Source organism: Propithecus coquereli, unplaced genomic scaffold (assembly GCF_000956105.1).
Source record: "Propithecus coquereli isolate 6110/MARCELLA unplaced genomic scaffold, Pcoq_1.0 Scaffold170, whole genome shotgun sequence".
Taxonomy (NCBI): Eukaryota; Metazoa; Chordata; class Mammalia; order Primates; family Indriidae; genus Propithecus; species Propithecus coquereli.
In genome coordinates, this window is record NW_012141636.1 from 4,605,422 (window position 1) to 4,627,448 (window position 22,027).

The 22,027-nt window shown below is 34.4% G+C and overlaps 1 protein-coding gene across 2 annotated transcripts in view; it reads left to right on the top strand.

The window, feature by feature from the left end:
* The window catches only part of TMEM135 (transmembrane protein 135), a 236,969-nt gene extending 219,068 nt beyond the window's left edge, over positions 1-17,901 (top strand). The window contains exons 9-14 of one of the 2 annotated variants that reach the window (XM_012641862.1): positions 2,544-2,711; positions 6,150-6,213; positions 7,157-7,233; positions 12,188-12,286; positions 13,011-13,078; positions 15,551-17,896. In XM_012641862.1, the coding sequence (XP_012497316.1) occupies positions 2,544-2,711; positions 6,150-6,213; positions 7,157-7,233; positions 12,188-12,286; positions 13,011-13,078; positions 15,551-15,683 (609 nt within the window). In that variant the 3' untranslated portion in view covers positions 15,684-17,896. Of the gene's footprint in view, positions 1-2,543; positions 2,712-6,149; positions 6,214-7,156; positions 7,234-12,187; positions 12,287-13,010; positions 13,079-15,550 lie in introns of both variants that reach the window. The other variant, XM_012641861.1, reaches the window with a different exon arrangement.
* Positions 17,902-22,027: the final 4,126 nt, after the last annotated feature.

Sequence of the window (22,027 nt, forward strand, 5' to 3'; positions counted from 1 at the left end):
TTAATGTGGCACAGGTGGTACCACCTGCTGCAGGTTTCCTAGTTTTGAATGGTGCTCTAACAATTCTGATGCTTTAGAAAGTTATGTTCTTCTTGCAAGGTCTACTCCCAACTCAGTTGATGATGAAAACAGCAAAGTTGTATGATACCCCAAAAGACAGGCTTCTTATGGTTACTCTAGAAAGGAGGAACTGTCCCACATTAGTGCTTATTAATGTGAACACCTATGGCCCAGTGTTGACGGTGCATTTGCCCAAGCCCACACTTACCTTCAGAATTCCCCAAAATGGAGTAAGGATAAAAGGAGTGTTTTTTTTTTTTTCTTCTTCCAGTTGTACAGTAGTTTCTGATACACTCTTTCCAAATTTGATTTCTTGCCTCACTTTTAAAGTGTCCAAAAAAAAAAAAAAAAGGGCAATATTGCTGACAATTTCAGAGTCTGCTGGCTTCTGGAGAGTTATTATTCTTCTAACTGAACAGGATTGTAGTTCAAAGGGAAACTTCAGGAGGGAAACTAAGAAAAGTATTCTGATTAAATTGGAGGTATTTGAAATATTTGGGGTGGAGGGAGGTGACATTAAAAAAAAATATGAGAAAGTTAGTGAGAATTACCAAGCATTGAAAAATTCTAGTGATTCTTTCGAATGTGTGCCAGCACTATAAACTTGGTAATATATGTATAAAATGGAATACGGTATTATGTCCATGAAAGTAAAACGATTTGGAGACCTGTAGGTGAGGAATTTACACCACAAATGTGGTAGTAAAAATTTTTGACAGTGCACCTCATTATTCCATGGACTTAATTACACCACATGTTAAATCGTATTCTGAGTAAATATTCCTATTAATTGCATTCCCCTCAACTCCATTTATACTAGCTTTTTCTTGGTTCCTTATACCTGCCAACTTCTTTATTGGCTTTGTGCCTTCTGTCCAAGCTGTCCAAAATGGTTGTCTCATGCTAGCGTCTTCTCTTTTGGGTCTATTGAAATGTCACATCATTTAAATGCCTACATTCACCATGAATCTAATAGAGTAATAGATTTATCGCCCTGTTAATTTCTATCCTAGTGCCCTGATTATTTTCTTTATAACATTTATTATAATCTGCAATTATTTTGTGTTTTCTTACTCTTCCTTTATTTTATCTTCCTATAATAAGCATGAAAGCTCCATGAAGTCAAGAACTTTGTGTCCTCCTTATAACTGTATACCCAGCATCTAGTGTAATGCTTTGACACATAATGGGCATTCAGCAAATATTTCTCGAACACAGGGATGAGTGGATCTTTTGAAAACAACATAAAAAGATTGTAATGTGATTGTGATGTATGAATCCTTAGATTAACATTATAAGGTTATCAATGGCAAGATAAAAGTGTGACCATTTTATTTCATGCATTAAACATATACGACGCAGTTTCAGTTAAGCAAGTGCATTGTAATTCACAGTAATTGGATGATTTGATTTCATGTTTTAATTAGGTATTAGGTGGTTTCAGGTAAATTAACCAATGTTTCTTCATAGTAATTCAATTTTTTCTAGAAAAGAAAGCTGTAATCTGGTTAATACAGACCTGACCTGTGGAAGTTAGCAGGCAAGCACTGCTAAGAGATAGATATTTTCCCATTCCAGTAGGGGCAAAAGAGGAGGAGGATGGAGAGTGGTATTATTACAATGTACTGGTTGATTTATATATAAAATACTACTCTTTCTGTTAATGTTTTGCTTTGTGCTAATTGTAATTTTTCAGTCTCTCAGTATTAATTATGTTAATTAATTAACTTTTCAGTCTCTCAGACATCTAAACTTCATTTTCATAAATTTGTTACTAGTCATCCTCTACAGATCTCTTTTGTACTATAAACAGTTGAAGGAAATATAGAGAAATGGTGGATTTGTAGTGGATTTGCTTTTTCAAGTTTAGTTTAATGCATCTTAAAGCTACTATTCCTTAGAGATGTTTTAGCCTGACAGTTGAACACAGGAATAAAACCTAGATATAATTATTTTTTATGGGAAATTCTTTTAACCTGATCATTGAGGAAGTTGGTACAAAGGTCTAAACAAATAATAAAATTATTTTTCTATCAATAGAACCCCTATTCGTGGTAATAACGATTAAGAGTAGTTTTCTGTTAAAATTTCCAAAAGCATTTGGTTTTGTTAACGATTTTTTGGAATTTCAGTGCTTTTGTCTTTAAAATTCATTTGTGGTTTAAGAATTTAAAATCCTGGTTATTGTCAAGAAAATGTCAAGAAGTGGAATTTTCGTGCATAGGCAAGCTTGGCCAGTGTTTGTGAGAATTTCTAAGTCTTTGTATATCAAAGAAAGTACACTCATTCCAAGATTGCACCCTTATTTTTAAGGTAATTGTTTTAAAATTATTGTTTGAGGTTTTAAGACTTTATTTTGCAAATTGCTGTGCTATGAACTTATATTAAAATTTTTTGACTCTGGTTTTGATTCAGAGACAGTAAAATTCTATCAGACTTCAAAATTTGGTTGTAAATCAGAATTTCTTCCCAATTTTCTCTAGGGTTTCATCAGAATGTTTAGTGTGGGATACTTGATCCAGTGCTGCCTCCGAATCCCTTCTGCATTTAGGCATCTGTTTACACAGCCATCCAGGCTACTTTCTCTCTTCTACAATAAAGAAAACTTCCAGCTCGGAGCTTTTCTTGGCTCTTTTGTTAGCATATACAAGGTAAGGTTTTCAGAAGAGGAAAGAAGAATGAGAATTAGGTAACATGGCTGTTGTTAAAATGAGATATGACTTTAATTAATCTGTCATTTTTTAATGCTTCTTTCTAGAATATTCATAAACATCTTGATATCACCAAATATATACAATATATTGAGAATTGAAGTCGGAGAAACTTTTTCTTTTAAAATATTATTTAATATACTTGAATGTGTAGACGTTTGTATTTACATATAATATTAAAGATTCTCAAAGACTCATTTTCTTTTTCAATTGATATTCTGAGAAAATATGAATTTTCTGATATTCCCAACATCAAAATGATATTTATATACCTGATATGTTTTTCTTAATCACATTCACTTCTTTTTTTTTTTTTTTTTTTTTTTTGAGACAGAGTCTCTCTGTGTTGCCCAGGCTAGAGTGCCGTGGCGTCAGCCTAGCTCACAGCAACCTCAAACTCCTGGGCTTAAGCGATCCTCCTGCCTCAGCCTCCCCAGTAGCTGGGACTACAGACACGCGCCACCATGCCCGGCTAATTTTTTTTTTCTATATATTTTTAATTGTCCGATTAATTTCTTTCTCTTTTTAGTAGAGACAGGGTCTCGCTCTTGCTCAGGCTGGTTTTGAACTCCTGAGCTCAAACAATCCGTCCGCCTCGGCCTCCCAGAGAGCTAGGATTACAGGCGTGAACCACCGTGCCCGGCCCACATTCACTTCTTGTTTATTAATTTAAACATTTCAGAACTTTCTAACTGATACCAACACTTGATAGAATGAGTAAGGAATTTCTATTATAGCTTATATAAACAAAGACTTTTTCGTGCTTTCACCCACTCACTATACCTACTACACTGTCTCAAATAACCAGAGTTAAAATTCTAGCACCCATTCTGTATAATCCCATAAATGTGCCCACACAAACATAAACCCACACCTAAATGTATATGTAAAGATTATTCTTGACACAGTACTCTGCAACTTTAAGAGTGGACTTTTGTTTAATGGAATCACTAATACGTAAATCATATTAGTGACATATTTATTAAACATTTAAAATTTACATTTTATATCTAAATATAGGTTCCAAATGGTGAAGTGTGTTAAATAAGGTTGACCTGTGTATGTATATATGTATACGTATATATACATGTGCACACATACACACATATTATTCTTGTTAAACTCAAAGAAAATTAATGCTGGGAAAATTGAATTCTGGAGTTACTTTGGGTAAAATGGTCATGTATCATTTTATATAAAAATTTATTCATAAAAGGTAGATATGGAGAAAGTATTTTGAAATGGAAAGAAGGAATAACAAACTGTAAACTACAAGTAATGAATCACTTGTTATAAAATATTATTAATGTTAAAAACATTTTTAATATGGTTAAACTAGAAAGCATTACTAGTATTGTTGAATATACAAAAGTTAAGGATAAATTTTGGGTAATTACATGTTTAAATTCACATTCTTTTTCATTTGTCATGTCATAGTGTTTGTATTTATACTTAACAGAAATTCTTATATGTTTACATGTATATTATCTCCAACATTTTTAGCCTCAGGTTGGTTATTTTCCATTATCCAGCATATCTCAGAGTGTGTTTTGTTTTCTATTTCTGTTACCATTTATTTGCTTAGGTAATACAAACTAATGGAATTATACTAAGGAAAGAGCAACTGGCTCAGAAAATCTCATAGAAAATATTCATACAGTATGTTCAAAAGCCATATGTGATTTTTCAAAAGAAATTGTCCATGCCATTAGTATCTTTGTAAGAATGTAATTAAAAGAAGGTCAGGTAAATAAACCTCATTTTTTCTGTTTCTTGGTGAACTGACCCTTTTTAAATTTTGTGAGATTCCTATTTATTCCTGGTAATATTCCTTGTTCTGAAGTCTACTATGTTTAATGTTGATATAGCTACTCCAGCTTTCTTTTGTTTAGCATTTGATGGTATAATGTTTCCATTCTTTTACTTTAATCTTTGTCTTCACTTTTAAAGTTTCTTTTAGACCATATAAACTTGGTTCTTCCTTCTTTATCCAATCTGATAATCTCTATCTTTTAATTGATATGTTTATACTGTTTACATATAATATACTTATGATATGGTTTATTTGAAATCTCCCTTCTTGCTAGTTATTTTGTATTCGTTCCATTTTTTTCTTTGCTTCTCTTTTTTTTTCCTTTTTCTCCCTTCTAGATTGATTGTGTAGTTGTCTGTGGCTCCATTCTATCTTTACTATTGGCTGATATTTATACTTCTTTGTTTTAATTCAGTGGTTGCCTTAACATTTATAGTATACATTTTTATCAGCCAATCTTCAATTAATATTGTGCCACTTGATGTATAGTGTAAGAACCTTAACAATACTATACTTCTGATTCCTCCTTCCCATCCTTTGTGTTACACATTTATCTTTACATATGTCATACACTCCACAATACATTGTTACTATTTTTACTTCAGACCCAGGGTCAGCAAACTTTTTCTGTAAAGGGCCAGATAGTAAATATTTTAGGCTTTGTGACCATATGGTCTCTGTCACAACTATTCAACTCTTGCTGTTATAGGTAGTGTGAAAGCAGCCATGGACAATACTAAATGAGCATGGCTGTGTTCCGGTAAAGCTTTATCACACTGTAATTAGAATTTCATATAATTTTACATGTCACAAAATATTGTTATTCTTTTGATTTATTTTTTATCTATTTACAACCGTAAAGATGATTATTAGCCCCCAAGCCATTTGAAAATAGGTAGCAGGCTAGATTTGGCTAGTGAGCCATAGTTTGCTGACCCCTGCTTTAGATACTTAATTCACTTTCAGAACAATTAAAGATAAGAAAAATATGTCTTCTAAATTTACCTTTATTGTTCTATTTCCAGAGCTCTCCATTTCTTCTTACAGATCAAAATTTTGTCTGGTATCATATTCCTTTTACCTGAAAAACTGCCTTTAACATTTTTGGTAGCTCAGGTCTGCTGGTGATGAATTTTCTTAGTTTTTATCTTTCTGGAAAAAGTCTTTATTTCACCTTCAATATTGAAAAATATTTTCTCTGGATGTAGAATTCTCGCTTGTTAGGTTCGTAGTTTATCCAGATTTTTCTTCCTTTTAGAATGAGAGTGACACTTTTCCCATTATTCTAGATCTAGGCAAAAGTGGGATTTATGGATTTATTTTGAAAAATCAGTACAATAAAAATATTATATATAATTTCTTAATCAAGTCTATCCAGAACAATAACTTTATAAAAGATTATTGTTCATAATTTTTCCAATCATTTTATTCAGTTTCATTTAGATAAGATCACCAGTTTGCCCCCACGGTCATCTAGCAAATCACTCATTACAATTGTTTTTGTTTTCATGCATTTTCTTCTTCAAATAAAATAACCGAAGTCATTGTATTTTCTCCTTAAACAGGGTACTAGTTGCTTCCTGCGCTGGGTCCGAAACCTAGATGATGAACTACATGCTATTATAGCTGGTAAAAGAATAATAAAAAATGAATGATTATTATTGTATCAATCAGTTGTAGGAATGAATCTGAACTAGCTTCCAAATTTATCCAATTTCTATGTATCTTCCTTTCTCTATTGTAATAGAATCTCTATTGAGGCACTCGTCCAAACATTTTATATCATGGTACACTTGCCATCTGGTGTTTTGAGTTGGCAATATAATGGCTTGGGTATCTGCCCTGCTACAGGCCAGAAATCCTGGGATTGTGTCACAAAAGACCATAAAGCCTTATAATATTATATAAGTGATGAATGGAAGTTCAAGTAGATTTCTTTAAAAATTCTTTTTTTACCACTAGAAAATAATATATATTTTAATAATCATTTTTAAAGGAACTTAATCTTTATAAAAATAAAAACTAAAGATCATTTCCTGTAAGTGTGTTATATGTATTACATAAGTTAAATAGATAATTTATCAGGTATTTATTAGTAATAATTTTACCATTAGTATTCCAGCCCTGCACTCCTTGGTTTTCCATTTATAGAATGAAGGCAATGCTATGGACATAAATGTGATGATAGCACTAAAAATAATTTGAGCTATTAGGAGAATAGATGAATAAATATTTCCACTTAAAATCAGAAATGATACAAATAGCCTTTAAGAATTTATTTTTAAAAATTGTTATATTTGACAAGACTACTGCTCTTTTTAAAGTCAAAATTGAAATTTAAAGTTTCTTGTTATACATAAATCAGAACTGTTTGTTCCTAACTCTGAAGGTCAATTTTTTAATTTAAAACTATATAGTAGTAAGAACTCACCCCATTTCAATGTCATCTGGTGTATTACTGTCCTTAATTGTGTTGTAACAAGAGGCAGTGCTGCAAATCACTTCTTTCCTATTTAAGTTAATTAACAAAGAAATACCTTATGATCTGATTAGTTTATCTTGTTTGTTTCAGGATTTTTGGCAGGTATATCAATGATGTTTTATAAAAGCACAACAATTTCCATGTATTTAGCATCCAAATTGGTGGAGGTAAGCAAAAATTTTTATGCACGAACTGTTCCAAAAGATATAAAGCTTTTTTAGCTGCTGTCTGACTGCTTAAGCAGCAAGTATATATCCCAGTTACAAAAGTAAATTCTAATCCTATAAAAGTTTTGCAAAATCAATTCCCCTATTTTTGTGTGTGTGTGTGTTATTTTCAAATATATATAAGTGTAGAAAGAGTAGTATAATTAACCATCATGTGCCCACCATGCGGCTTCAACAGTTATTAGCATTTGGCCAATCTTCTTTCATCTGTAGTCCTCAGCCCCCCAGGTAATAACTTATTTTAAAGCAAATCCCAGACATTATATCATTTTATCCGTAAACAACTCAGATTAAAGACTCCTTAAAGAATAAAGGCTAAAGGATAAAGACTTCTTAAAAACAAACAAATCAAAAATACTACCAAAGTATAACCATAATACCATTATCATAAATTAACCCCCCCCAGTAATTCCTTAATATTATCATGTATCCAATTAGAGTTTACATCTTCACTGATTATCTTATAAATGTCTTTTTGCCATTACTTTGTTTGAATCAAGATTTAAGCAGTCTCTTTTAATTTATAATAATTACCCCCTCCTCCTCCTTTTTTTTTTTTTTTTTGACCATTCATTTATTGAAGATCTAGATCATTAGTTCCATGGAATTTCCCATATTTTGGATTTTGCTGATTGCATCCTCACTGGTGTTTATCATGTTTTTTTCAACTCATGTAGTTCCTAAATTGTTAACTAGATCTTGAGGCTTAGGTAAATTAAAATCCAATTTTGGGGGGGCGTGGCAAACATATTTTACATTTACTGTGTGTGCGAACTTCCTGTTATATCACATTAGGAGGCACAAAAATGTCTAATTACCTCTTATCAGTGGGCTCAGATGTTGATAGCACCAACGTAAGGTTCCCCAGTAGTCCTTCACCTAGTAGTTTTAGCAGTCAGTACTGGGATTCATTAAGGGTTGCCAAATGGTAATAATCTACTATTATTGTTTCTTCTATATTTATTAACTAGAATGCTTCTAAAAGGAACTTTTCCTTTTCAACTATTTTGTTACTCTGAAATAGTTTGTTCAGGAAAGTCTAAATAAAATGCTTGTATACTTCCCTTTATTTACCAGTGTTCAGAGTGAGTGAGTACTGTCACATCTTCCAAAGTTGACATGAGTCTTTATTTTCAAGTATCATTATAAAAACATAGATTTTAACATGCTTGATTTATGTTAACCCTATACAGTCATTATGATCAAATCGTGCCCATCTTTGGCCATGAGAGCCTCAAGTTGACTCTTGTTTGTTTTGACATAATGCCATTGTTCTTGATAGCTTTCTTGCTATAAAACAAGATATTCCAGGTTCATCTTGGACACTTTAGCCCCAGACGTAGAATCAGCCTTTTCTCTAATGGCTCCCAGTTTCTTCTAATGGGAAATGGTATTTAGAGACTTTAGTCTGGGTGCTAGAGAATGTTTGCTGCCAGGCTAGTTATTGTTTCTTGGCTTTCCCAGTGAAAGGAGCTAGAGAATCCTTCCTCCCGACCCCCACCTTCTTTTTAGAGACAGAAAATACATTTGGAGTATACTGATATTTCTGATTCAAAGTTAAGATTATAGATGCTTTTTAACTTGTTTGATTTTTAAAAAGTCTTCTCTCACTGAAAATCTGTGTCCCTAATGACATTAAGAGAATTACATATTTGCTTTACCCAGTTGTGTATGTGTGAGAGAGAGAGAGTGTGTGTGTGTGTGTGTGTGTGAGAGAGAGAGAGAATTAAAGAGAGAGAGATTGAGATAATGTACACTTAATGAAATCAGGAAGACAGCAGGAGCCAGATCATGCTAGATTTTAAAAGCTGGGGTAAGAAGTTTAGTTTTTTTCCTCAGTGCAATTGGAAACAACTGAAGAGTTTTAAGCATCAGATTGGCATGATTTAACTCATATTTTAAGAAGAACATTCTGGCTAGTATGTAGAATGTATTAGAGGAACACACGACTGGAAGCTGAGAGAACAGTTAGTCTCTGGTAGGAGATGGTGGCTTGCATCAGGGTGCTAGCGGTAGAGATGCAGAGGAGTACACAGATTTGGTGTATGTTTAGCAAGTAGACTTGACAAGACTTGCTAATGGAGAGGAAAAGGAGAGTGGGAGAAAGAAAATAACCCATAGGTGGCAAAAATATATTGTTTGACACAAGAGGAAACCAACATTGATATCTTGTTTGTAAAAGATGTTTTATAGCTGCTTCCCAAAGTAGCTAGGGTTATTATTTTGTTTTGGTATTTTGCTTTATTAATTAATTTTTAAAATTATGCGTACATTGTTTATTAGATTTTAGGTTAGCATCATAACTTTAGTTAAGAAAAAGCCATCTAAATTTCCGGGTTCAAAGTCAGTAAAGATCCAACTACGTTCTCATATTAATACATGAAATGCCATTTTTGCTTACTTATTTTGAGGACTCAAATTTATCCCAGTCTTCTTTCTATACATAATGTGTATTTTGTTTTAATAGATTTAGGGGGTACTAATGGTTTTTTATTACATGGATGATTTGTATAGTGGAGAAGTCTAGGCTTTTAATATACTGATCACCCGAATAGTATACATTGTACCCAATAGGTAATTTTTCATACTGTACTCCTTCCTACTCTTTCCCTTCTGAGTCTCCAGTGTCCATCATGTTACTCTGTATGACCACGCATACCCATTGCTTAGCTCCCACTTGTAAGTGAGAACATGTGTTATTTAGTTTTTTTCCATAGTTACTTGACTTGGGATAATTGCCTCCAATTCTATCCAACTCGCTGCAAAAGACGTTATTTCATTCTTTGTAATGGCTGGGTAGTATTCCACGGTGTGTGTGTGTGTATTGGTGGGCACTTAGGTTGATTCCGTATCTTTACAATTGTGAATCGTGCTGTGATAAACGTACAGATTTTTTTTTTTTTTTTTTTTAAGTAAAATGACTTTTTTTCCTTTGGGTAGATCCCCTGTAGTGGGATTACTGGATTGAATGGTAGGTCTACTTTTGGTTCTTTGAGAAAATTCCATTCTGTTTTCCATAGAGGTTGTACTAATTTACATTCCTACCAACAGCACATAAGCATTCCTTTTTCACTGCATTCACGCCAACATCTATTGCTTTTTGAGTTGGCCATTCTGACATATGAGCATTTTTTCGCATGTTCGTTGGCCATTTGTTTCTCTTGTTTTGGAAAATGTCTGTTCATGTATTTAGCCTAGTTTTTAATGGGTTTATTTGTTTTCTTCTTGCTGATTTGTTTGTGTTCCTTATGGATTCTGAATATTAGGCCTTTGTCAGATGTATAGCTTGCAAATATTCTTCCATTCTGTAGGTTGTCTGTTTACTCTGTTGATTATTTCTCCTGCCGTGCAGAAGCTTTTTAGTTTCATTAAGTCCCATTTATTTTGGTTTTTGTAGTATTTGCTTTTGGGGTCTTAGTCATAAATTATGTGGGCCAATGGCAAGAATAATTTTCTCAGGATTTTCTTCTAATATTTTTGTGGCTGCAGGTCTTATAGTTAAATTTTTAAAACCATCTTGAGTTAATTTTTGTGTATGGTGAGAGACAGGGATCCAGTTTCATTCTTGTACATGTGGCTATGCAATTTTCCTAGCACCATTTATCCAATAGGGTGTCCTTTCCCCAGTGTATGCTTTTGTCCTCTTTCTCAAAGATCCATTGGTTGTAGGTATGTGGCTTTATTTCTGGGTTCTCTATTCTTTTCCATTGATCTATGTGTTTACTTTTATACCAGTACCATGCTGTTTTGGTTACTATATATAGCCCTGTAGTATAATTTGAAGTTGAGTAATGTGATGCCTCCAGCTTTATTCTTTTTGCTTAGGATTACTTTGGCTATTCTTGCCCTTTTTTGGTTCCATATGAGTTGTAGGGTTTTTTCTAATTTTGTGAAAAATGATGTTTGTATTTTGGTGGGAATTTTATGAATTTGTAGATTACTTTGGGCAGTATGGACCTTTTAACAGTACTGGTTCTTCTAATCCCTGAACATAGGATGCTTTTCATTTGTCTATGTCATCTATAAGTTTCTGTCATCAGTGTTTTATACTTCTCACTGTAGGGATCTTTTACCTCCTTGATTAAGTATATTCCAAGATTGTTTATTTATTTAGCAGCTATTGTAAATGAGATTGAGTTCTTGATTTGATTCTCAGCTTGATTGTTATTAATGTATAGAAATGCTACTGATTTGTGTACATTGATTTTGTAACCTGAGGCTTTACTGGATTCGTTTATCCATTCTAGGAGTCTTTAGGGTTTTCTAGATATAAGATTGTATTTTCAGCAAACACAGATAGTTTGACTTCCTCTTTTCCAATTTAGATGCCCTTTATTTCTTTCTCTTGCTTGATTGCTCTGGCTAGGACTTCCAGGAGTAGAATAGATGTGGTAAAAGTGGGCATCCTATTCCATTGAGTAGATGTGGTAAAAGCGGGCATCCTTGTCCATTCCAGTTCTTAGGGCGAATGCTTCCAACTTTTCCCATTCAGTATGATGTTGGCTGTGGGTTTGTTGCATATGGCTTTTGTTGTTTTATTATTAATATTTATTTTATTATTTATCTAACAGGGGAAGGAAGACCTAAGCTTTATACAGAAAGCATTGAAGAATATATGACATAAAAGCAGTAGAAATAAACTGCTGTTGAATTTCACAGAAAAGTATTACTACTTGCAGCTGGGGTTTGGAGTGAAGGGGTGAAGGAGTGAAGGAAAGGGAAGAACTGACCCTTCACTCTCATGGAAGATATATGCTTTAAGCTCTGAAGGGAGTATTAGCATTCAGAAAGGTAGAAAACATAGTCGTAGGTAGTGAGCATACTGTGCAACTACATTTGTTAATGCTTTTGAAAGGTTCTTTTAAAATAACTCTTACCTATGCTTGTTTTGCAGACAATGTATTTCAAAGGCATAGAAGCAGGGAAGGTTCCCTATTTTCCTCATGCAGATACTATCATCTATTCCATCTCTACAGCAATTTGCTTCCAGGCAGTAAGTATAGCTTTTTGAAATGAGAAATAGAATGATTTGTTTCTAATGTACATTAATCTAATGGGGGGAAAATAATATCTGGGAATGTTTCTATTTACAGAATTACATTTTATGCTTCATTTTTGTTTTTTTCAGCAAGATAGCTTGCAAGTTTCAAATCATCAAACTTGTTAACTTAATGTGTTTTATTATAAGCACACCAGTTTTTAGGTTTAAGTAGAGTGCAATTTATAGGTAAATTATTACTCCAGTACCTTTGGTTGAATGCCTCAATTTAATTCTCCATCTTTAAGAAAAAAGATACCATATGAATAATTTGCATTTCCCCAATATTACTCAGGGAATGAGAATGGAGGGAGAACTAGTTTAATAGAGGCATTATTCAATCTCTTTAAATTCTGTAATCATTATTATTGATGTTTATGGTTTTAGGGTTTTTACAAAGTTTTAGGGAGAGATTTTGTTTGCTGTTTCTCATAGCGATGCTGCCAGATTGATAAACTCATTAAAACTAGTGAATTGCAGCCATCTAATGGGTAAGTCAGTAAATGCTTCCCCGTAGTAATGACTGTTTACTTAATTATTTCGAAAGCAACGTTTCTATTTGAAGGCATATTTACAAAGATTCTTGGTAGCTTGTTGACTTAGAGATAAAACAACTCTATTGCCTAAAACTGCTGATAATATTTGTATTTACTAAAAGAAGTCTCAAATTAAATCTTAGGCTGTCATGGAAGTTCATACCTTGCGACCATCTTACTGGAAGTTCCTTTTAAGACTCACCAAGGGCAAGTAAGTGACTTAGATGTTTTAAATGCTCATAGAAAAAAGCAATTTTCATTAAAAGATTACAAATATTTTTGTCTTTTTGAAGGATTGTTCTTTCAGTGGTAAAGTAGATGGTCATATTTAATTTATATATAAATAACTTAATGGGAATAACATGGGACATTCTTTGAACATTATTCTGACTTTTCTTTTCCCTGTAATATTTTAGATATTTTAAGTGTTCTAGATTAATGCTAATTAGTTGCTGCATAAATACTTAAGCCTAACTTTTTGAATCATTGACTCCTTTTTCATTAAAAATATTAAACAGATTCATTAAAGATCATCTCTACATAATTAACTGATTTCCATTTTGGAAAAATGATCATATTCTGTTGCTTATTGTTGTAAGTGTATTTTCCTTTGCCTTTCTTATCATGTTTTTGTTTTTGTTTCCCTGATCTTAATCTAATTCTTTGGTGGCCAGCTTGACCTAAGATTAATAGAAAGATCATGGGCTTTGGAATTAGACAGACCTAAGTTTGACTCCAGCTGGCATATCTTCAGTTGTGTTACTGTGGGAAAGTTATTGACCTTCATGAGCCTAAATTTCTTTCTTTCTACGTGAAACAATAATTCATACATTATATGGTTATAGGAAAGTTGAGATGTTTATAGTAGTACTTAGTAGGCATTCAGTAAATTACAGCTGCTGTTAATATTACTATCATTAATAATAATATCAAATGCTTTATAGTGCTTAGTATGTCCAAGATATAGTTTTAAGATACATACAATACACATGTATACATACATATGTATTTAATTCTTAAAACAGCTCTATCAGTTAGGTACTATTATTTATCCCTATTTTATATATGAAGAAACTGAGATGCACAGAGAGGTTAGATAGTTTGCCAGAGTCATGCAGCTAGTTAATGAAGGAGCTGGGATATAAGCTAGGCAGTGTGGCTACAGAATTCTTTCTCTTAGCCATGATACTATATATCCTTTATATTATTATTGTTTAATCATTTTTATCATTTAGTTTTCTGCACATTAGTGAGGTCTTTTTTGTTTGTTTCTGTTTTTGTTTTTTGAGACAGTGTCTTCCTCTGTTGCCCAGGCTAGAGTGTGGTGGCATCATCATGGTTCACTGCACCCTCAAACTCCTGAGCTCAAGTAGTCCTTCTGCCTCAGCCTCCCGTAGCTGGAACTACAGGTGCTCGCCACCACAGCAGGCTGAGTTTTCTATTTTGCGCAGAGATAAGGTCTTGCTCTGTTTTCCAGGCTGATCTTGAACTACTGGCCTCAAGCAATCCTCCCACCTTGGCCTCCCAAAGTGCTAGGATTACAGGTGTGAACCACTACACCTGGCCACATTAGTGAGTTTTTCTGGTTAGTTATTTTATAAGAGAACTTACTTTGGAAAATAACTACAAGCCATACTTATTGACTGTTAGAATAATGATACTGGCCAATGATTCAAAACTAATTTCATTCAGCTGTCTTCTCCAGAAAGGACATGCTTGTGAATAGGTACTGAGACATAGAATGTCCATCTTGCACATTAGCTATGTATGTGTCTTTTAAAAATTTTAATATCTTAGACTAGGTAATCGATAACATGAGAGTATGTTTTTACTCTGTTTTATCTATTAGAAATTTGAAAACCTATACACTGTTTGCCTTTTATTCATTAAATGTTTGCACATTTGGATGTGTTTTCTTTTGATTGTGAAACATTAAGAAGTCAATTATGAGAGAAATTACATTTAATACTTTTGCCTCATGGATAAATATTAGTTCATTCAGTGTTTAGTTTCCTGTGAATTCATTCATCAGAAAAATAATAACCTAGTTTTCTATTTGATATAGTCTAGTGGAAAGAACCCTAGAGGGGTTTGAAGTAATGATTGTAATCTCTGAGGTTTCAAATCTGGGATTTTCTCTTTTTTTTTTTTTTTTTTTTTTGAGACAAAGTCTCACTGTGTTGCCCGGGCTAGAGTGCTGTGGCGTCAGCCTAGCTCACAGCAACCTCAAACTCCTGGGCTCAAGCGGTCCTCCCGCCTCAGCCTCCCGAGTAGCTGGGACTACAGGCATGCGCCACGGTGCCTGGCTAATTTTTTCTATATATTTATAATTGTCTGATTAATTTCTTTTTATTTTTTTTAGTAGAGACGGGGTCTCGCTCTTGCTCAGGCTGGTTTCGAACTCCTGAGCTCAAACAATCTGCCCGCCTCGGCCTCCCAGAGTGCTAGGATTACAGGCATGAGCCACCGCACCCGGCTTGGGATTTTCTCTTTAAATAAAGCATGAGAAGTGAATCTTGAAGAAGAGTATCCACGTGATTTTTGCATTTGCCATTGAGTTTAGGTCTTTTGCCATATCAGCCTTTTCTGTTTTTCTATCCCATAAAAGATAAGTCAACTAAAATGAATTATTTTATTTTATAGACTTCATTAAATACTATTTACTGTATTCTCTGTTTTACAGATTTGCGGTCATGAACCGAAAAGTCCTTGATGTTTTTGGTACTAGTGCATCTAAATACTTTCAGGATTTCATCCCCAGGTTGGATCCAAGATACACAACTGTAACGCCAGAGTTGCCCACAGAGTTTTCTTGAAGATGACTGTAATTTATTAATGTGACTAAATGTTTCATCATTTATCCTGAAGAGTTAATTATGTGAACGCAAAGAAGGGGGCCCGAACTCGAATTTCAGTGTTATTTTAATGAGATGCTCTTTTTTTTGTTTGTTTTTCATACCAATCAGAAATATAGAAGCTTTTTAGGAAGGTATTGCTTAATAATTAAGCTTCCTCCGTAGCCAGAATCAGGTTGTGGATCACTGTAGTGGTTGACATTATTGATGTATTATCTATTAAATTATGTCCACAAGCAATATTAAATAATCTATGTAGACATATAATAGCAAATAAGAGTACACTTAAAATTAGTTTAAAAGATTTCTTTAGTTCATTCCAATATAATTCTTGGTTAAAAATAGTACTATTTCTACATTTTAGGATTTACAAAGGATCACGGGTACATGGATTTGGTCTGTATTTTTTTTAACTTTTGAATTGGTATCTGTAGTTGTGGAATGTTACAGATTTGCAGTAACTTTCCACAGACAATGCTGCTTTAATATAGAGCAATTTAGTTGGAGAAAGTGGCCATTCTTACTTCAGGGATGCAAAGATGGGTCTCATACCATTTGGATGAGTATATGTCGTGGTATCCATGCTCTTTTTTTTAACTGATATATATCACCTCTCTCCATGACCATTCGGGCAATTTGGGAGCCCAGTGAACCTCTACACTAATGGCGGATTAGGAGCACATGGAAATGGACGCATCTGATAGAGTTAAAATGTGTGTTTTAATCTTTTGTGAAAGCATTACATTTGAATATTGTCAAACACAACTTTTAAAACTTCTATAGGTTTATTGTGTTTGTTATCATTTCTAAAGATGTAATTCTTCATAGCTCAGTATTTATATGCCATTGTTTTAGAAGGGATCAAAAGTAGTTTTAGAAAGTTTGGCAGTTTATGACCTTTCAACTGTTTCACCTATATAATGGATGTTTTACAACTAAAAACAATACAAGAACCCAGCAGTTGTTTAAAAAGTCCATTTCATCACTAATTGGATTCAGTTTCTCCAGCCTTCTTTTTAAAAATCATTGTCACCATTTTTACTGTTAGAATAAAGAAGTGACAAAATATAATCACTGTTGATTATGAAAGTAGTTCAGGATAGCTATAATTGAAATATGATGACTATTTAGAGTTTTTCAGGGAGAAGTCATACTTTTCTAAGTTAATAAAAAGCTTAAATGGTTGTGATGTCTATAGTTAATGTAACTTATAGGGATGATGGTATTTTTTTAATATAATTTGTTGCTAAAAATTTTTTAGGCCATTGTAAATTATGCAGTAGAACTGGTGTTGCAAAAGGAATTATAACCCAGACTTTAAAAATGTTTAATCTCCTATATTCAATTTCATCAAGTCTTGTATACTTCTGTTTATGTGTAATCCTATCCTTTGTTGCTATGGCAAATTGAAACCCAACAAAAAGGCAGACAGACTCTGGTACCATAGTAACAGAATGAGCCATTTTAATTTGGTCAAAATTTTGCTTTGTGATTAACTTTTTAGAATTGACCTGTCCATTTGGCAATGCTGTTAAAGGATCATTTTGGTTTCAGACCTCAAAATTGATTAATAAAGTTAATTTTAACTTTTTATTCACTGGAATCAAAATGACGATTGGTCCTGTGTTTACTTTTAAAAATGAAGTATTAAAGCACTGAGAAAGCACTGTTACCTGCACCTCATTTTCTCTATTCAGCAATCATGTTTATACTTTTTCTTGTCAGGTTAAAAATGTCTTAATTCATAAGTAATTGTTTCCATAAACATGAAAAGACTGTGATATTGAAAGACAAATTATGAAATTTGCTGAGATTGTTTAGTAAAATTTTGCTCGTCAAAAGGTGCGTTTCTACAATTTGCTTTTTCTTTTTTATAAATTGCAGTCATTTTTTTAAAGTTTATATAAAATGTAAAATGAAATAACCATCATGAAGCAGAATACACTAATGAATGTTTAGCCTGAATGAATAATTAACTAATTTGTAGTGGTGAATCAAAAAGTTCAGTTTGATTTCATTGGGAAGTAGTGCAAAATGTAGTTGTTCAAGCAAACACAAATATACTTTGTATTCCTGAAGACAATCAAAATCATTATCCTTCTACCTCTACCTAATCAGGTATTGATTGACAACTTTTTGGCACCATAAATAAAGTCAAATAGAGCTCTCCATTCCAAAACATGTTTTTTAGTTTATTTATACTCTGAAGAAATGTAAGTTATATGCCCTTTTAGTCTTTCTGACATTTTTATGTAGATTGAGAATGAAATATGGTGCATTTAGGGCAGTAGTATTATGGTCATTTCATTGCTATTTCCTGTATTAATACAATCCTAGAGTTAGTATTAATCAAGTAAAGATTGAGGTTGCAAGGTAACAAATTTTCTCAAATCTGTTAGATCCTTATCAGTTTTTCATCAGCTAATTTGAGTGTCCATTTTATTACTACTCATTTCTGAAATAACACCTTTGGTTCAGTTATCATTTTTTATAAATTCTATGTTTGCTTCTGTAACTTTTTTCTTGCTCTATAAACATAGTTGTCACTCAGTTCATATCTAGTTCCTTTTTTTGCCTACATTTGTTGTTGTTTAGTCAGTTTTTATTTAATTTGGAATTTCATCTTTTTACTTTTTGCTCTCAGATTTTACAATTCACTTTTATCTAAAATGAGTATGTCTTTTTTGGTGAAACCCAGAAGGAGTATTTTGAGCACAAGAAAATACTGTGTGACAGTGTTCATCTCCTTGTAGACTGTGTCTGGGCTAACATTTGATTTAGTAGTTAATGCTGACAAAATTGTTTCTGCCTGTATTTTATCACATCCCTGAGTTCCTAAATCCTCTACCAAAGCATAGGTAATGAAAATCAATATCCCTTACTGTCGGGGAGCTTTGTCCACTTGCCTATGTTACAACCAACCTTTCCCCTGGTGGTGGTTGGGAAGCCTCTTGGCAGGGCCTAAGGGTAGGTGCCCATTGGGAGCAGTGACCCAAGTGTTCCTGTCGTTTTTTGGAGCAGAGAAGCTATCAGCCGAGCGACTCCTTGAATTCTTCCTGTGATTTATTTTTATTCGTATAAGTAGCAAGTATTATAGTTTTACACGAAAACAAAGTTCTTTGCTCCACAAAGTCAAAAGTATTCATTTCTTGCTAAGATATCCGATAAACTTTATCTCCCCTAACACCTTGAGCTATTGTGGCTTATCTCCTTAGTATTCATTTTCGCAGAAAGAATTTATTCGTTTCATTCAGCTGAAAATAAGTGACCAAGGAAGAAACACAAGAAAAGGAGTAAGAAATGAATATTTTCTGTAGGATTGGGCTTTGAATGTGATAAGTAATAATGTTACCTTAATTATAGAGGTATAGGAGATTGTTCTTAAGTTGCTTCATCTTTGTGCTTTCCTTTTTTTTTTTTTTTTTTTTTTTCAGCAAATTATGGGTGTACATACGTTTAGGTTACGTGTGTTGCCCTTGGTTCCCCCCTCCACCGAAGTCCGTGTTTCAAATATGTCCATCCTTCGGGTAGTGCGCATTGCACTCCTTGTGTATACAAATACCCGTCCCCTCCTCCCTCCTCCCCCCTCCTCCCGCCGCCCTTCCCGTGGTACAGATGATTAGGTTAGGTGTGTTGCCCTTGGTTCCCCCCCCCCCACCGAAGTCCGTGTTTCAGATATGTCCATCCTTCGGGTAGTGCGCATTGCACTCCTTGTGTATACAAATACCCGTCCCCTCCTCCCTCTTCCCCCCTCCTCCCACCACCCTCCCCCTTCCCCAGCATCCAATAGATGTTGTTCTGATATGTGACAGTGATCTAGTACCTCTTACACTTTCCTGGATTAAACTTAAGCCCATTATCCAAAGTGGAGCACCACAAGAGCAGCAGAACGGGACCCATTTGTACTCACCATCAAATTGGTATTAACTAATCAACACATAAATGTGCTTTCCTTTTTATAGCCCTTTACTATTAGTGCTCGTTCTATAATTTCTTCTTCTTGTGGAATTAGCAAGGAAAGAAGTGTCAGGGACTAAGGGGACCTTGAGATCAGGGTGCTGACTTGGCCTCCGGTGACTACTTGTAATAGCCCTGTAGTTACAAAAAGAGTAAATACAAAGAAATGAGACTGACACTGGTGTGTGACTTCTAAAAGCACAGAAGGGGCTGGATCTTGGCCATGATGTAGCATGGGTCCTAAAACTGCTGCAGGGCAGTGAACGGCCTTGAGCTTACAACTTTGGTGAATAAGAATGTGTGCTATTTTATATAGAGAGAAAAGTAAGTGACTTTTAGTTGGAATAAAGAATTTATATCTGGTCTTTTAGAAATTATTCTCTTGCTATTTGATGTGGACTCTCTCTCTCCCTCTTCTTTCCCTCCCCTCCCCATTTCAGTTCTCTCCTTTCTCCTTCCTACTCATGGAATCTTTATGCCTGGCCTCTTCTTGCCCTTCTCTTGCTTGCTGGTGTGTTATTTTTTGTTAACTCAACTGCTTGGACTCGAGAGTTCCCTTGCAACCTTTGCTGCTAGCCAGTCAAGTGGGGGGCTCTGGAGGGATCACAACAATGAAGTAAACATTTCCAGGGACAGTGATTTTTGATATAGCTCTGTGTTTCTTAGACAGGATGGTAGTTGCACAGATGTAGAAAGACATGTTTCTCTGTATGTGAAGCCTTTAAATCCAGAATAGTCAATCACTTCTCTTCTTACAACTCCATAACATCATTTGCTTGACTCTGGATTGTCTTGTAGCTACCCAGAAGGGTAAAGGACCTGTTTCCTATTTCCTTTTGCTTTCTACATTTCCCCCCCATCTGTCCCTCCTCCACATCTGTCCTAAGTAAAATAATGTTTTGGACTTTATCCTTTGTCCCTGCAAACCTGCAAATCCCAGTACTTCTTTCTCCAACTCTCAAACTACTGTAGCTTGCCTGTTGAATTTTCTGCCACATCTTCCCTGCCGTGCAGCATAACATCCTGATCTTGTCAGACTGTAGGTGATAGGATGGCCTTTGTGCCAAGAACAGGGCACAAGAGACCGTAGGCACACAACATGCCTTTACTGGCCTTGCTCAGACTCACCCTCCCTCTGTGGCTTGAGAGGTCCAGGCTTGTGCAGAGTGGACCTGTGGACCTATATCGGCTGAAGTGACCCTACAGTACTACTTTTCTCCATGCCTTAATTTGGACCAGTTAATTTCTGAGATCTATTTCTTTAATATCTGTTAAACATATTAATATTTCAGTCATTAATCAACTTCTCAAATGAATTTTCTTTTCACATTATTTGTGGTCACCCAAGAGTACCTAGAGGCTATAGAGAAGGATTGGCACCAAAGTTTTAAAAGGTTTTAAGCAGAAAGTACATCCTGTGGTTGGTCATTATGGGATGGGATGCCAAAAGAAATGGGTGAGAAGATGCTATAAACACCATTTCAAGCCTTATCTTTTTCCTCCGATTCCTTTTTTTACCTTTCCAAGCCTGTGCTTTCCTACCATATTTTCGCCGTTTATTTCTTCAGCTTGAGTTCCTAAGGGAAAAAAAAGAGGTACATATTTTCCTGCTTATATCAGGGAAAATTGAAGGTGAGGACTAGTAAGCAGCAACAGGTATAAGCATCAGTCTGACTCTTAGTCAGGCAAGAGCCTGAGGGAATGTTGTTGAGTCCGTAAGAAAAGAGGTATGTCCCCATTCTCCCTTCACCCCTCAGAAGTGAACCAGAGAGATTCAGTCGAAATGAGAATATTTAGAGTCAAGTCTCAGTGACATTTATGACAGTGTACACTACCAAGCTTGGCAAGAGACACAGTCCGTGAAGGGAGAGGAAGGGGGATTTTTCTCAGAATCATTAAACTAGGGGCCATGTCTACAAGCATTTATTATAAATATAAATTTAATGGAGGTCAGTAGTCAAACTAGGAATTGACTAACAAGATACTTTGCTCCATCAAAGTATTCAGTGTTTGTGGCATGAGTGATTGAATGGCCTGTGATGCTTAAGAAAGGACAGGAGTTATTTCCTCATTAAACTGAAAATATGTGAAATGTCTTAAGAGTTTTTATATGAATAGAATTTTCAGTTTCCTCCATTTGAAATTTAGTTTGTAATAGATAAAATCTGCAAAGCTTCAGGAAGAAATTCAATTGCATCTACATCGGAGCCTGCAGTTTTTGAAAGCCTGTCATTGGTCATGGATAGCACTAAGGCTGTATTGAGTCCCAAGAGGGTGAGATAAATGAATCTATGGAACTAGAGGTATAAGTGAATCATCTGGGCATCCTTTTTTTTTCCCCACACTAG